This window comes from Schistocerca nitens, chromosome 7 (assembly GCF_023898315.1).
Source record: "Schistocerca nitens isolate TAMUIC-IGC-003100 chromosome 7, iqSchNite1.1, whole genome shotgun sequence".
Classification (NCBI taxonomy): Eukaryota; Metazoa; Arthropoda; class Insecta; order Orthoptera; family Acrididae; genus Schistocerca; species Schistocerca nitens.
The window spans coordinates 241,856,022-241,873,070 of NC_064620.1; the positions used below are offsets into that span (position 1 = coordinate 241,856,022).

General features: G+C 45.9%; 1 protein-coding gene across 1 annotated transcript in view; it reads left to right on the forward strand.

The window, feature by feature from the left end:
- The window catches only part of LOC126195553 (UNC93-like protein MFSD11), a 207,976-nt gene that overhangs the window by 139,415 nt on the left and 51,512 nt on the right, over positions 1-17,049 (forward strand). Inside the window, exon 4 of the mRNA XM_049934177.1 lies at positions 4,307-4,483. Coding sequence (XP_049790134.1) covers positions 4,307-4,483 — 177 coding nt within the window. The remainder of the gene's footprint in view (positions 1-4,306; positions 4,484-17,049) is intronic.

Sequence of the window (17,049 nt, forward strand, 5' to 3'; positions counted from 1 at the left end):
CTGAGGTACTGGTATCGACCCGTGCTGTAACACACTCCACGGGCGGCAACGCATCAAGTCGATCACACGAATGGCGAATACTGTGCTCGGAAACGTTACGCCACGCCTGGTCGCGTAGTTCTGTAACAGTTGTTGGTTGACGAGTTACGCGAGTCACTTCTCGTCCCATCATATCCCACCTGTGCTCGACTGAAGACGAGTCTGGAGATAGTGCTCGGCAGGACGTTGTTGCAACTCTTGTAGGCCACGTTGAGTTTCACGGCAATGCGTGGGCGAACATTATCCTGTTGGAACAACACATCACCTTTCCGTTGCAAGAACGCCAAAAGAACTGACCTGGCAACATTCTGCACATACCAAACGCTGGTTAGCATCCCCTCCAGATACACCAAAGGTGAACTAGGGTTGTAACTTGTCAAACCCCAGACCTAAAGACCTGGGGCAGAGCCAGTGTGTGTTGGACGAATGCACTGTACGAGACAGTGCTCACCAGGTCTACATCGTCCGCCCAAACGACCAACACTAGCGTGCAGGCAGAATCTGCCTTCATCGATGAAAAATACGGCGTGCCATTCCATATTGCTGGTGGTCCTCTAACGACGCCAGTTGAGTCGTGCACGTCGATGCTGTAACGTGACTGGAAGAAGGGCTGGAGGTGCTGTGTCGTCCGAACAAGACACAGACTGGGCAAAAGCCCCACAGGCGCAAAGATGCGATCTAATGCCACTGCTATAGAGACTCGCCACTTGCGCGAGTTCCACCAGCGCCACGGGCGGCGTTGAGGCTGAAAATATCGGAGTCGACTCGGCCAATTGCCTGCCGAGCGCAATTCGCCAATGACCGGAGGACGACAGCGGACGGAAGCCTACTCGGAAGATAGAAGAGCAACTCTCGTCCTTGGTTACAGATCATCATCCAGCGCTGACATGGACACGGAATGTCGTTAGTGAACTTTTAGAAGTGAACATACAGTTGTTGTAAATTGCATTTGCTGTGTACTGCTCACCTACGACTATTTGCACTTAGCCACTGAGGACCTTTTTTGTGTTATATTACACGCAATGTTGCAGACTTCATTATTCGACAAGTCACAAAGGTAAGTAAACCTTTTTAACTCGTTTGTGTGACTGTTACTAATTTATTAATGGAGGAGAGGTTTAGGTACATCTACATGGATACTCTGAACATCACATTTAAGTACCTGGCAGAGGGTTCGTCGAACCACCTTCACAATTCTCTATTATTCCAATCTCGTATAGCGCGCGCAAAGAATGAACACCTATATTTTTCCGTACGAGCTGTGATTTCCCTTATTTTATCGTGGTGATCGTTCCTCAGTATGTAGGTCGGTGTCAACAAAATATTTTCGCATTCGGAGGAGAAAGTTGATGATTGGAATTTCGTGAGAAGATTCTGTCGCAACGAAAAACGCCTTTCTTTTAACGATTTCCAGCCCAAATCCTGTATCATTTCTGTGACACTCTCGCCCACATTTCGCGATAATACAAAACGTGCTGCCTTTCTTTGAACTTTTTCGATGTACTCCGTCAGTCCTATCTGGTAAGGATCCCACACCGCGCAGCAGTATTCTAAAAGAGGACGGACAAGCGTAGTGTAGGCAGTCTCCTTAGTAGATCTGTTACATTTTGTAAGTGTCCTGCCGATAAAACGCAGTCTTTGGTTAGCGTTCCCCACAACATTTTGTAAGTGTTCCTTCCAATTTAAGTTGTTCGTAATTGTAATACCTAGGTATTTAGTTGAATTTACGGCTTTTAGATTAGACTGATTTATCGTGTAACCGAAGTTTGAGTTCCTTTTTCCACTCATATTGATGACCTCACACTTTTCGTTATTCAGGGTCAACTGCCACTTTTCGCACCATTCAGATATTTTTTTTTGTCTAAATCGTTCTGCAGTTTGTTTTGATCTTCTGATGACTTTATTAGTCGATAAACGACAGCTTCATCTGCAAACAACCGAAGACGGCTTCTGAGATTGTCTCCCAAATCGTTTATATAGATAAGGAACAGCAAAGGGCCTATAACACTACCTTGGGGAACGCCAAAAATCACTTCTGTTTTACTCGATGACTTTCCGTCAGTTACTACGAACTGTGACCTCTCTGACAGGAAATCACAAATCCAGTCACATAACTGAGACGATATTCCATAAGCAGACAATTTCAATACGAGCCGCTTGTGTGGTTGAGTCAAAAGCCTTCCGGAAATCCAGAAATACGGAATCGATCTGAAATCCCTTGTCAATAGCAAAGGCTGGAGTCGACTGCGGTTGTACTATTAGTACATCGTGTATCAGAAACAGTATTACAAATGCGCGGCCAACTTGTCGCTGTTGTGGTCTTTTAGTCAGGTTGTGCTATGAATTTCCTGTTTCCTCAATTCGATTCAGTTCCGCCTCATTGGTTATCATGTCTACTCAGCTCCAGCATTCTTCTGTAGCAGCAGATGCGAAAAGCTTTTTTCTCTTCTCACCTGATCTACACTGCCGGAAAAAAATTAGTACACCTGGAAAGACGACGTCGATTTGGATCCGATGACGGCATATACGACCTAGAGGATAGCAGATGTACTGATAATGGTTTCAACGTCGTTCGCCAACGGATAGCGTAGTGGGATAGCTAATAGAGTGCCATCTGTGTCTACTATTTAATAGGGAATGCTAGCAGGCAGAAGGCTTGAAGCAAGGAGGCAACCATTGCACAGTGACGCACTCGTGTTTCCTACAGCCAACAGAGCGAGTTTGGAAGGGGTCATATTGTGGCCTTCCATTGGAGTGATGGTCCCTTCGGAGAATTACCACCGAAGTTGGACCTGCTGCTTTAATTGGCCGGCCGGAGTGACCGAGCGGTTCTAGGCGCTACAGTGTGGAACAGTGCGACAGTTACGGTCGCAGTTTCGAATCCTGCCTCGGGCGTGGATGTATGTGATGCCCTTACGTTAGTTAGGTTTAAGTAGTTCTATGTTCTAGGGGACTGATGACCTCAGAAGTTAAGTCGCATAGTGCTCAGAGCCATTTGTGTAATGATGCTGGTCTCAATGGCCACATGAACATTCATATCGTCGTATTGTGAGGGCAGCAATGGCATATCCTACAGCTACACAGCTACCACAGCACATATAAGAGGGCTTGTGAGCCCAGACTAGTCAACACGAACTGTTGTGAACTGGTTATTAGCAGTGGGACTACAGCCATGCACGCCTCTTTTTGTAGAGCCTTGTCGCCAGTTTTGGAAAGGCGTCATCGCTACTGCTGTGGAGGCCGAGCTGCCACTCTCGTTAGGGTAGGCAGAGTTTGAGAGTTCGTGAAACGACTTCTGATACAATAAACTGTTCAAATCAAATGTGTGTGAATACGTAAGGGACCTACCTTTACACACTACATAAACTAACTTATTCTAAGAACAACACATACACCCACGCCTGAGGGAGGACTCGAACCTCCGGCGGGACCAGCCGCACAGTCCGTGACATAGCGCCCCAAACCGCACGGCCACTCCGCGCGGCACAATACGAGTACACTGCTGAGGCAATTTCTCCCTGCCGCTATTACACAGCTATGCCCCAGGGTCAGGTAACAGGATAGGAGAACGAAGGTTCTACAACATTGAAATAAATTAGTGGGGAAGGCTAACCAAAGACTGCGTTTTATCGGCAGGACACTTACAAAATGTAACAGATCTACTAAGGAGACTGCCTACACTACGCTTGTCCGTCCTCTTTTAGAATACTGCTGCGCGGTGTGGGATCCTTACCAGATAGGACTGACGGAGTACATCGAAAAAGTTCAAAGAAAGGCAGCACGTTTTGTATTATCGCGAAATGTGGGCGAGAGTGTCACAGAAATGATACAGGATTTGGGCTGGAAATCGTTAAAAGAAAGGCGTTTTTCGTTGCGACAGAATCTTCTCACGAAATTCCAATCATCAACTTTCTCCTCCGAATGCGAAAATATTTTGTTGACACCGACCTACATACTGAGGAACGATCACCACGATAAAATAAGGGAAATCACAGCTCGTACGGAAAAATATAGGTGTTCATTCTTTGCGCGCGCTATACGAGATTGGAATAATAGAGAATTGTGAAGGTGGTTCGACGAACCCTCTGCCAGGTACTTAAATGTGATGTTCAGAGTATCCATGTAGATGTACCCAAATCTCTCCTCCATTAATCCATGCAGAGGCGTGATAGGACTCTCCTTTAACCATGTGGCTAAGTGTTCCATCTGATATGACTGACTAGAGCGGACATCTGGAGAGTGTATAAAGTTTAGAGTTTTGTCACAGGCTGTTCATCGCGTCGTTCTTGGCGGAGAGCACGTGGCTGCTGTACGCCGCCTCTGCACTGGTGGGCTTCGGCGCAGCCCTCCTCTGGACGGGCCAGGGCGCCTACCTGGCCCAGAACTCCGACCCGGACACCGTCTCCAGGAACTCGGCCGTCTTCTGGGCGCTGCTGCAGTGCAGGTGGGTACACGCCTCCCAGCTCCCATATTCCTGCAGCCGTATCTACATCTCTGCATTGGCATAGGGCGCTACCGACCAGTACAATCTTCTCCCCTTTCCTACTAGTCCTTTTTTTAATGATGCTGAAGGTGTCAGGCAAATCCAACACCTTCCATGAAAACCCTGACATGATAGCAAATCCGGCAGTACGTCACATAGCTCCGAATAAATCCTGACATTAAATTAACCAAAGTAATACGATCAACGAGTGAGCAAATGGAATACCACAGACTAACACAAGAACGCCTAAATGCATGTCACACCTTCCCACTGTAAAACAGACGCAGTTTCGAGGGGAGAAACGAGAAGCCGAGAGCAGAGTCATGTAGGCTAGGAGGCCCTACGATAAGGGACACCCACATCGCCCGCCGACCGCCAAGACCACCCCCAGCCCATGTTAAAACATAGAGCCCTCCAGAAGAACAGTACAGATCTTACGATAACACTAAAAGGGCCACACCAGCTGCAAGTTTTAGCGTGAGACTATACGCGTCTCTCTTACGTTGCAAACATTAAAAACATTGCCCCACCACGAAAAGTATAACGTTTCCTATTGGATAGACAGAATTTTTGTAGGCAGAGCTTTAAGTTAACATTGAGATCCTGATTGGTCAATTGAAAACACAGCCAGATACCTTTTTCTTAAACCAACTCCGGTAAATTGTAGTAAGGAGAGGTTAGAAAGGAGTTGCTTCCAAGACGGCGAGGTGTGTGGAGCTGCGGCGCCCTCCGCTCCCTGACGCTGTCTGATCACCGACAAGAAAATGAACGCACGCGATGCCGCATTTTTGAGCGCATAATGCTTCACTCAGAACTGCAGAAGTCTCATCTGTTACACCCCATTTTTGCGTAATACTAGTGTCGATCGTCAATTAAAGCTCATGGTGTTCACATTTGCCACTTGAAGTAAAAATCTGAAACGCGATGACTTTTCTGTTATATAGTTATTGAGAAGCCACATCATCCACTGTAATTAACGACAAGTTAACTAAGTAATTAAAGATAATTTAGGGTCACTGTAGGCCATTTTGATAGTTTTCTCTTTTATGAAACATAACTTAAACCTAGATTATAGATGTGATATGGCTTAGGTCATCCTTCGATCCATTGTAGAACTTGGAAACCCATTCAGGGAGTATTCGTTCACATTTTTGTTGAACGCAGTTGGTTTTTATCATCCTGTATTAAAATATTTCCTTTTATCAATAGCGCAATTTATAAACAATGTTTTGTGAGTAGAATAAAAATTCCAATGGTAAACTTAACTGCTTTTTCGACGTTATTTTACCAGCTAACTAAAAATAGGAAAGCCTTGAAACCCTTCGACTGAATTTAGTTAGTATTAAGATCCTTTTACAGGGAGTGCAGTGGAGCTGACGCTGAAATCATTAAGTATTTGATTACATCATCTCTAGTCTCACTGAACTCTTCTGAACTCTACATGTCATGTGTGGTCTGGCGTCTCCTTTTCAGCAACAGGTTCCAGTTTCAAACTAGTCAATTCCCTAAAAAACACGCTCAGAGCGTCGTTGCGCGAAAGTGGTAGGGAGACACGACTTAGAACAGACAGACACCACGTAGAATGTTAAAATGCGCGCGAAAAAATACTGACGGCCGTCCTGTAAACGTTATCTGGTCAAAAGTGTCCGATCACCCCTACGTATCACATGATATCTTGCGAACCATGGGTGAAGGGTATCCGACGGATGCCATATTCCTTGACTTCCGGAAAGCGTTTGACTCGGCGCCCCACTGCAGACTCCTAACTAAGGTACGAGCATATGGGATTGGTTCCCAAGTATGTGAGTGACTCGAAGACTTCTTAAGTAATAGAACCCAGTAGGATGTCCTCGATGGTGAGTGGTCATCGGAGGTGAGGGTATCATCTGGAGTGCCCCAGGGAAGTGTGGTAGGTCCGCTGTTGTTTTCTATCTACATAAATGATCTTTTGGATAGGGTGGATAGCAATGTGCGGCTGTTTCCTGATGATGCAGTGGTGTACGGGAAGGTGTCGTCGTTGAGTGACTGTAGGAGGATACAAGATGACTTGGACAGGATTTGTGATTGGTGTAAAGAATGGCAGCTGACTCTAAATATAGATAAATGTAAATTAATGCAGATGAATAGGAAAAAGAATCCCGTAATGTTTGAATACTCCATTAGTAGTGTAGCGCTTGACACAGTCACGTCGATTAAATATTTGGGCGTAACATTGCAGAGTAATATGAAGTGGGACAAGCATGTAATGGCAGTTGTGGGGAAGGCGGATAGTCGTCTTCGTTCCTTGGTAGAATTTTGGGAAGATGTGGTTCATCTGTAAAGGAAACCGCTTATAAAACACTAACACGACCTATTCTTGAGTACTGCTCGAGCGTTTGGGATCCCTATCAGGTCGGATTGAGGGAGGACATAGCAGCAATTCAGAGGCGGGCTGCCAGATTTGTTACTGGTAGGTTTGTTACTGGTAGGTTTGATCATCACGCGAGTGTTACGGAAATGCTTCAGGAACTCGGGTGGAAGTCTCTGGAGGAAAGGAGGCGTTCTTTCCGTGAATCGCTACCGAGGAACTTTAGGGAACCAGAATTTGAGGCTCACTGCAGTACAGTTTTACTGCCGCCAACTTATATTTCGCGGAAACACCACAGAGATAAGATAAGAGAGATTAGGGCTCGTACAGAGGCATATAGGCAGTCATTTTTCCCTCGTTCTGTTTGGGAGTGGAGCAGGGAGAGAAGATGCTAGTTGTGGTACGAGGTACTCTCCGCCACGCACCGTATGGTGGATTGCGGAGTATGTATGTAGATGTAGATGTAATGCGTGAAACGCCTGGTTAAATCCGCAGGACAGAACAGGTAGTTGGAATTGTGGAAAGGGGCCAAAAATGAGCGGCTGTTAGTTACACTCTAACATACACAACTTTATTTAGTTGCCCATACATTACAGTGCAAATTTCCGAGCTTAACTATCGACTGAATATGTCACACAATCTTATGGCTTAAGGGCACAACCTCTTTAATTTTTAAAACGGCTGAAGGCCCATGATTTAAAACACAACTACAATAAATTTTCAAAAGGCAGAAAGCGCAAGTTCTTATCCTTAAATAATATTTCAAATGAGGCTGAAGGCCCAAACAATCTGATGCTTGACAAGAAAGGAATTTTAATTTTAAATCGGCTGAAGGCCCATGATTTACGCTACAGTCGCAGGTTCGAATCCTGCCTCGGGGATGGATGTGTGTGATGTCCTTAGGTTAGTTAGGTTTAAGTAGTTCTAAGTTATAGGGGACTGATGACCACAGCAGTTAAGTCCCATAGTGCTCAGAGCCATTTGAACCATTTTTGAACCTATGATTTAAAAACACAAGTACAATGAATTTTCAAAAGGCAGAAGGACCAAAGATATTTTAAATGATGTTGAAGGCCCAAACAATGCAAAACTTGACAAATAAGGAACTTTCAATTTTAAAACAGCTGAAGGCCCATTATTTAACCCAAGCAAAAGCATACAAATTCAAACCATCGGCTATGAGCCATTAAAACACACATTCAAAAACTAATAAGAAAAGGCAGTACAGCGCTCAGAAGTTTCCGGGGGTCGGTCTGCACCTGAAATTGTAAGGTTCGCTTAGGGGAGAGACGTAGTCGGCCCAACTATATCCGATCCGCCAGCAACCCAACCAAGAGACTCAACGAACCCACCGACAAGATGACTCGCTTTCCACCCGACCAGTACATAAGGAATTCCACAGCCAAAACGTAAAAGGCGTAGCCGCGCACAACCAAGTATGCATAAGCTGTCAAAACTACACACACATGTTGAACAGCGACAACATGGTGAGGAAAGGACACTGCCTGAATTTTACATCAGCGGCCAGGGCAGGTAACCGGAACGCTAATGGCCACAAGGCAGAAAATTCCGCTGCTGCACTTGGACTTCAAATAACCAAAATACAGTTAAACTCCACATGACAGTGGCCAAACTTTTGCCAACTCGAACACTCGCTATTGCTCACGGGAATACCCCCAACAGCGAACTATGAAAACCAATGGCACAATGTGAACAGACTGCCTTCGGTAATTAAATCACGACTCAACTTCGATGCCCTGGGTTGGTGAGCCACGAACCTCGTAGTTATCGGAACAGCTCCCACACACTCCGACACTGCGTAGAGACTGCCAGCAGGCCCGGCCCACTGCGCCGCGCAGAGATTTCCTGGTTGATCCACACCAACCGACCGACTGCCGCACACCGGCTAGCCGGAAACTATAAGCACCAGACCGAAGATAGTACAAGGTGCGAATATCGATACACACCGCTGCTGTCACACATAGAAAGAGGAAGAACCACGGCATAACCGCAGTAACCGCGGGAAACAAACGCAGAGTAACAGTCAAGGTTTAAACCAATGCGTAAGCCGGGGCCAGCATGGCTCAATGCGGAACTGACCAGTAGATATCAAGAGACGACCCGCCAGTTTAAAAGGGGGTGGAGCAGTAATAGAAGTGTCAGCCAGGAGAACTCAATCACTGCGAAAGTGGACTAGTCTTTGGCTGTCATTCGTGTAACAAACCCATTACCGATATTTCAACACAATGACAGTGAGATCTGAGTTAAAAAGAATGGGATTCAGTGGCCAAACGGATCCTGCTAAACCACATATTTCTGCAGTCATTGCTAAACTACGCTTGAGGTGATGTAAAGAGAGACGCCATTGGACAGTAGATGACTGCAAAAAAGTGATTAATCACGCTGTACCCTGTGGAAATCCGATGGAAGGCATTGGCTTGGTGAATGCCTGGAGAACGTTATATGCCATCACATTTGGTGCGAAGAGTGAAATACGGATGAAGTGGTGGTACAGTATGGATGTGTTTTTCGCGGTTAGGGCATTGAATTATTATATTCGCTACAGAAAATCTTTCTATTTTGTGTGGTGCTCTTTAGTGGTAATTTAAAAATAAATTTTGATAAGAGGAAATTAACTGGAGTGCCGTTAATTAAAAGAATCAGCCAAGTAAAAATATGAAAAGGTTAAATTATCGCACGGTACAGATAAAATTAGCACAAAGAGAGAGAAAATTAATTATTCAAGATTTTGCCTAACCTGCTTTGATACCGTGGAGTGTACAGACCGGGCACATCGTTTCTTGGCCGTTTGCCGATTTTTATTATTACGCGTTCTGCACAGAAGTGCTGCCCGGAAACTGCATTTACAGATCGGCTTAACAGATCTCAGGGACGCACGAGTGGCTGCTAAAAATTCGAACATCGATGATGTTCGGCAGCAGCTAGCAAACGATATGTCGGCAGCCTTGCAGTTCTCCTAGCTGAAACATAGCAAAGTTGGCGGACAAGGTTAATGTTGTTGAAAAGAAACAATGGTGAACAATAACAATTATTCATGTATTGACCATACTTTTACGTAGGTAAACAAACATCAAAACAAATTTTGCATCATCCTGGTTCCCAGAACTCCAGAAGAGAGACGTTGACTATGGATATTGTTTCACAGACACAGTCCCTTTGAGCAGCGCCTATTAGACGGAGGGGTAAGACAGCCGATCAGTTCCAGTCGTTCCTACCAGCAAGGAGGTACACGGCTCATGCTGTCTGTAGTTTAGCCATGCCTAGAAGGCCAATACTGCAGTTCGATCGCGTCCGCATTGTTACTTTGTTCCAGGAGGGGCTCTCAACAAGGGAAATGCCCAAGCGTGTCGGAGTAAACCAAAGCGATGTTGTTCGGATATGGAGGAGATTCAGAGGGACAGGAAATGTCGATGACATGTCTCGCTCAGGCCGCCCAAGGGCTACTACTGCGCTGGATGACCGCTACCTACGAAAATGTTCAAATGTGTGTCAAATCTTATGGGACTTAACTGCTAAGGTCATCAGCCCCTAAGCTTACACACTACTTAAACTAAATTATCCTAAGGACAAACATACACATCCATGCCCGAGGGAGGACTCGAACCTCCGCCGGAACCAGCTGCACAGTCCATGACTGCAGCGCCCCAGACCGCTCGGCTAATCCCGCGCGGCCCGCTACCTACGGATTGTGGCTCGGAGGAACCCTGATAGCAACACCACCATGTTGAATAATGCTTTTCGTGCAGCCACAGGACGTCGTGTTACAACTCAAACTGTGCGCAATCGGCTGCATGATGCGCAACTTCACTCCGGCGTCCATGGCGAGGTCCATCTTTGCAACCACGACACCATGCCACGCGATATAGATGCGCCCAGCAACATGCCGAAAGGACCGCTCAGGATCGGCATCACATTCTCTTCATCGATGAGTGTCACATATGCGTTCAACCAGTCAATCGTCGGAGACTTGTTTGAAGGCAACCCGGTCAGACTGAACGCCTTAGACACACTGTCCAGCGAGTGCAGCAAGGTGGAGGTTCCCTGCTGTTATGGGGTGGCATTGCGTGGGGCCGACGTACGTCGCTGGTGGCCATGGAAGGCGACGTAATGGCTGTACGATACGTGAATGCCATCATCCGACCGATAGTGCGACCATTCGGCAGCATATTGGCGAGGCATTCGTCTTCATGGACGACAATTCGCGCCCCCATCGTGCACATCTTGTGAATGACTTCCTTCAGGATAACAACATTCCTCGATTAGAGTGGCCAGCATGTTCTCCAGACATGAACCCTATCGAACATGCCTGGGATAGATTGAAAAGGGCTGTTTATGGACGTGACCCACCAACCACTCTGAGGGATCTACGCCGAATCGCCGTTGAGAAGTGGGACAATCTGGACCAACAGTGCCTTGATGAACTTGTGAATAGTATGCCACGACGAATAAAGGCATGCATCAATGCAAGAGGACGTGCTACTGGTGTGTACAGCAATCTGGACCACCATCTCTGAATGTCTCTCTGTATGGTGGTAGAACATTCAATGTGTGGTTTTCATGAGCAATAAAATGGGCGGAAATGATGTTTATGTTGATCTTTATTCCAGTTTTCTGCACAGGTTCCGGAACTCTAGGAACTGAAGTGATACAAAACTTTTTTTAATGTGTGTACTTTACACACCTTGAAAATATCTGTCAAGCACAACTGGCTGTTACAGAATGATTCGAGAGAGCGATCATTAAGAGAGAGCGATCGATAAGAGCGGAGACATCAATAGAGAGCTGGCCTCAGGAGAGAGCGATCCAGATGCCGCTCGTGTAGACAACTGAAGCCAGCTCTACTGTCATATTTCCTCAGTCTCTTCCCCTTCTGGAAGCCTCTTGCGTCGAAAAACGTCGCTGCGCTCGTTTCCGGCGCGGCTGATCGCATAAAATCTGATTGCTGTCGCCGGTTTCGCTGCTCCTGATGCATTATTTGCCAATTAAAAAATACAGCTGCTCTCTTTTACTAGTTTTAACATCTGTATGCTGTCTCACATTCAAGAATTAATTACAGTTTTAAACTATAAGACAATTTAAACAGAATATGCGGAATTAATACAAAAATACAGCGGTTCTTACTTAGGTTTACATGATTTTTTTTTTAGTTTTGCGGCTTAAACTTACTTAGACATGAAAAGAAACCTATCATTGTGGCACCCTTATTACACTCTAGAAAACGCTGAATGCGAAAAGATGCGAATACATTTTCAACAATGTGTGAGAGGTGGCATGAGCCCCCTCTCATATTTCTATCTTACGATTCTCCTCTCTAGTTGCATGCGGTGGAGGGTTGCTTTTCCTTAACACGCGTACTGCCCACGCAGCGTCTCTCGTCACCCGGGTGGGCCGGTGACAGGCGGGCTCTGTGGAACGGGAGAGAGTTAAGCCGACGTGTGTGAGGCAGTCGAGTGAATGCTTTTCAGACGCCGACATTGTCAAGAGACACGCCCGCTGGGGTGTGAAGTAGCGGCTGGGCTAGAGGTTCCGTTACTTCAGAGAAACTTGGCGAAAACACTTTCTGGCGGGCTACCAGCGAGGCGTGGGAATGACTTGTGTACCCACGCAGTTGTGGCGGGAAAATTCCCGCACTTTCTGCAAAATCAGCACAGAAATTGGCGCCAAGAATCTCCATTGGTGGAATGGTAGTGCTCCGGCAATGGAGTGGAATTTCCGCCGGTTTTCGAGTTGCTGATTGGAACGTAACCACGGCCACTGTCGTGGGGGCGGGAATGTTCGGTGTTCGGCCTGTGCGGGTGCTCTGGGTAGTCGGGAGTCGCCTTTCGGTCGAGGACGTCTGAGCAACCAGCCCTCGCCTGCGGTACGCCAGATCGTGTTCTGGGAGATAAGAAGACTGTTGGTAATGTACGTCCGCAGCACCGGCAGATAGGGATTTTCCTAGGTGATAATCAGAGCTCAGCAGAGCGCGCCTGTTCATCCTTTTCTAACTTTGTTCAGTTTCGAGTAGCAGCAATTACTATTGGGTTAGCTGTGTGTCTCTCTTGAGATTTGAGTGGAAAGGAATTGGCTCCACATACCACTTCGTCTTAAACCTCACGATCTAAGTTAGGGACAACTTCACCTTTACTGTGTTTGTATGAATCTCCAATTTTAGCCAATTTGATGTTTTATATTTCCTGTGTCTCTTTTACTACTCTGCGTTTAATCTTAATAAATCATATTGTTATTTTGGACAGAACTTTCTTTCTGTTAATCAATAGAGCAACCCTATCATTCCTCACTATGCTAATGAAACCTTTGTTTATTTAACTTATTTATCAAATTAAATTATTGCAGGTGCCAAACTCTCTTCTACTCCACTAGCAGGGTTGATTAGAGTCAGTTCGCGTATTTGTTTTATCCTTGTGCAACAGCAAAAGTCGGAGTTAGAATAGGGGGGGCTTAGAGCATGATTTACACATGTGGATTCTAGTAGAATTTAGTGATAAATACACTACTAGCCCCGGCACCTCGCATAATATGGCGACCCTTGGCCTCGGATCTTTCCTGTGAATCTCTGATAAACAAACAGGATTCTTAGTAGGAACATTCAATTTTTTTTCTCTCTATTTTTTTTAATGATTAATACCCAAGTTTTTTTTGGTAGTTCCGCGTTTAGTTTTAAGTAGCGGCGCATGACTACAGTTTTTGTTTTCAGTGTATATATTTTTTGTTCATTGTTTTTTTTGTGTTTCGCTGATGTGGTGTCTGTACCGCATCGCACTTTGTCGGATTTGTGTGCGGTTTCTGTACCACATCAAATTGTGTTTGTGATTACAGCGTTGGAACAGCGTTGTTGAAATTTTATGTTTATGTGTAAAAAATATATGGAGTAGATTAATTTTATTGTGCATTTTAGATGAATTTGTTTTTATGAATGATAACGAGAAGTAAGGCACGACTATTATCGGGCGAAGCTAAAACAAAAGAGGATAGCATAATGGATAAGGGGCAGTTTACTGACGGGAATAGGTTCGGAGATGAGATGGGCACATTTTTAGCAGGACAGGACGCCAGGGGCATTGATGAGGAAGGTGATTTGGACGCGATCTCAGAGCAGCGTTGCGGCCGTGATTATGATAGTGAAGTAGAGGATGAAACAGAGACAGGCACACAGGTCGAGACGGTAGCAGAAGTTTATAGTCAAACGAACGAGTGCAGACAGAGGCCAGCTCGGTCACGTCAGAGCTCTAGCGCCCAGGTGTCCAGAGTTACATCGCCCATGTTTGAAGAGGATCAAGAAGATGACGTAAACCCAATACTGAGCTTCCTACGATCAATGAAAGAAGAAGCTGACGAACAGCGTAAGAGGGAGAAGGAAGAAGAGGAGAAACAACGTAAGAAGGAGAAGGAAGAAGCTGACGAACAGCGTAAGAGGGAGAAGGAAGAAGAGGAGAAACAGCGTAAGAAGGAGAAGGAAGAAGCTGATGAACAGCGTAAGAGGGAGAAGGAAGAAGAGGAGAAACAACGTAAGAAGGAGAAGGAAGAAGCTGACGAACAGCGTAAGAGGGAGAAGGAAGAAGAGGAGAAACAACGTAAGAAGGAGAAGGAAGAAGCTGACGAACAGCGTAAGAAGGAGAAGGAAGAAGAGGAGAAACAGCGTAAGAGGGAGAAGGAAGAAGAGGAGAAACAACGTAAGAAGGAGAAGGAAGAAGCTGACGAACAGCGTAAGAGGGACACTGAGGCAATAATCTCGCATATAGGGGCAATTCGTGGGGAATTATTAACAATAAAGAAAGAATGTGGAGAAGCAAAACAAATGTCAATGGTAGCACAAAAAGTAGCAGGCCTAGCCAAAACTGCAGCAACAGGGGCAATGAAAATCGCAAGAGTAACTCTTAAACTCGCAGGGCGCTTGCGACGTGCGACACAAGTCCACTCGAAATCCCTAGCGGCCTTAAAGACTCAAGGTAATATTGCGGTTACGAACATCACGAAACGAATGAAAGAAGTAGAGAGTCGGATAGCAAAACTAGAGCGAAATGGGCACACGAGCACTGCGCGTTCGGATACCAATGATGGAGCACACAGGATTGTGTCTCCGAGGAAAAGCCCGCCGTGCTCTAGCCCAGTGACAGCGTGCGGAACAAACAATGCACACGCAGAAACAGCGAGTAATAGCCCCAATAATTGCAGCCCACTTAGAAGAGTGAATGCTGAATGCCACTTCCACTGTGATACAGACGTAGCACATCACAGTTATCAGCAAGATAGATCAGGACACTCCGCAGACGTGCAAGTATCGGAAACGTCTGACAACACCAGTGCGAGGATCGGACAGAATTTTGATCACAATCACTTCCTGTCGATACTCAAATTCCAGAAGTTCAAAGATAATGGAGGGTCGATGCATCCGAAGAGCTGGGTGATGCAATTTACTAATTCATTACCGTCGTCATGGCCAACCCAGGCCAAATTAGAATTCATGTGTGGACACATCGAAGGCCAAGCCGCGGAAAAGATGCGGGGCGTGGCAGCGACGTGTCGGACTTATCAGGAATTTGTTGGTGCATTCCTGCGGACCTACTGGTCAAAGGAAACGCAAGACAGGACTAAAGAGGAAATAATATTTTGTCCTGAACTGGAAGTGTCCGGGCATAAGAGCGCAACCAAATTTTTTGATGATTTACTCAAGAAGAATCAGTTTTTAGATAGTCCATACAGCAACGGAGAAATTATTAAATTTTGCTTTTCGAAATTGCCAGTTAGGTATCAACAGACACTTGTCGGGAAGTGTGGATCTGACATAGATGCATTCAAGAGTCTACTGCGCGAACTCGAAGTAGTCTTCGATAAACAAGACGCAAAGGACAGGAAGAAGGCGCTAAATAACAAATACCACGGGCCAGCAAGGGAAGACGACAACAGATCGCATAATCGCACTGGTCAGTTAGGAAACCAGGGTTACCGAGATCAAGGTTACGCTATTCAAGGTTATGGAAACCAGAGACACGGAAACCAGAACGTCAGGGAACAGGGTCAATCCAGACAAGCAATCTGGGACAGGAGGAATGACGAACGGCAAAGCGACCGTAATTGGAGGGAGCGAAATCAAGGACAACAGGAGAGCCAGGAGATTGAAATTAGACCTCCAAATCCTAATGCACGTCAGAGGAGGGGGAGTCTAAGAAGGGATTGACGCTAGTCCATAGGACTCCACCACTTCTCTCACATAAAGGAGTTCGTAGAATAGTAGTAGTGTAAGAAATGTACATAGTAGAATAGGCAAAGATATGAACCTTTTTTCGGGGAACAATAACCGTTGCATTAATAGATTAAGATTGCTAAAGTGTTAACACGCTGCGTTGTCTTGCATAGGAATTTACTGCTGCTATCCTCTTTTTGTTTATGTTTGCGATCTCCAATGTCGATGGAGTAGGAGACACTACCTTTTCATGAGCAATGTTTTTGTCCTTTCCTATCTGGTGTCCATGTTAAGGGATAAGGATGAGTGACGAGACGTCGCACAAACGGGCGCATACAAGAACGTGCTCCTAGAAGCGTTCTGAGAGGTCGTGATACGCTCCATAGCGGCCACAACCAGTTCGTGAGACGTTCATACCAATGCTTGCAGGCACGCGTCAGTGCACTGCACGATTGTGGTATATTGCGCGATTTCGAGGGTGAATATGGGCAGTATAGTTTTTGCAGAGCTGCGCCGGTATCGTTGTCTTGCAAGTCGGGGTGAACCTGTGAGCATTTGACTCTAATGGTGCCCTAGACGAGAGAAATGAGGGCATAAAAGCCTACCATGCTAATGTGCTGGTTGGGGATTTAGCGTGCTGCTCGTTTTTGTCACAGATGAATCACCAAGGAATTGTACTTGGATATTCGTGACATACTGTGTAGCTGGCGTGTGTTGGGTGTCTGAATCCTCAACAGGAACCAGTCCTGGCTTGGTCATATTACATTGCTTCTGGAAAGAGGTACTTCGATCGCGAAAACCGCTTCACATAGAGAAGGAAGTTGCAACTATAAATTTATTGTCGTGTATAGCCATGGCTAACCCAGTCTCTGGAGTTTCAGTGAGGCGTAATGAAAACTCGGAGGTCATGTCGTACGGCGCGCACATCACTGTCGTCAATAGCGGCGAGCAGCAAGACATCTCAGCGTAACAGGA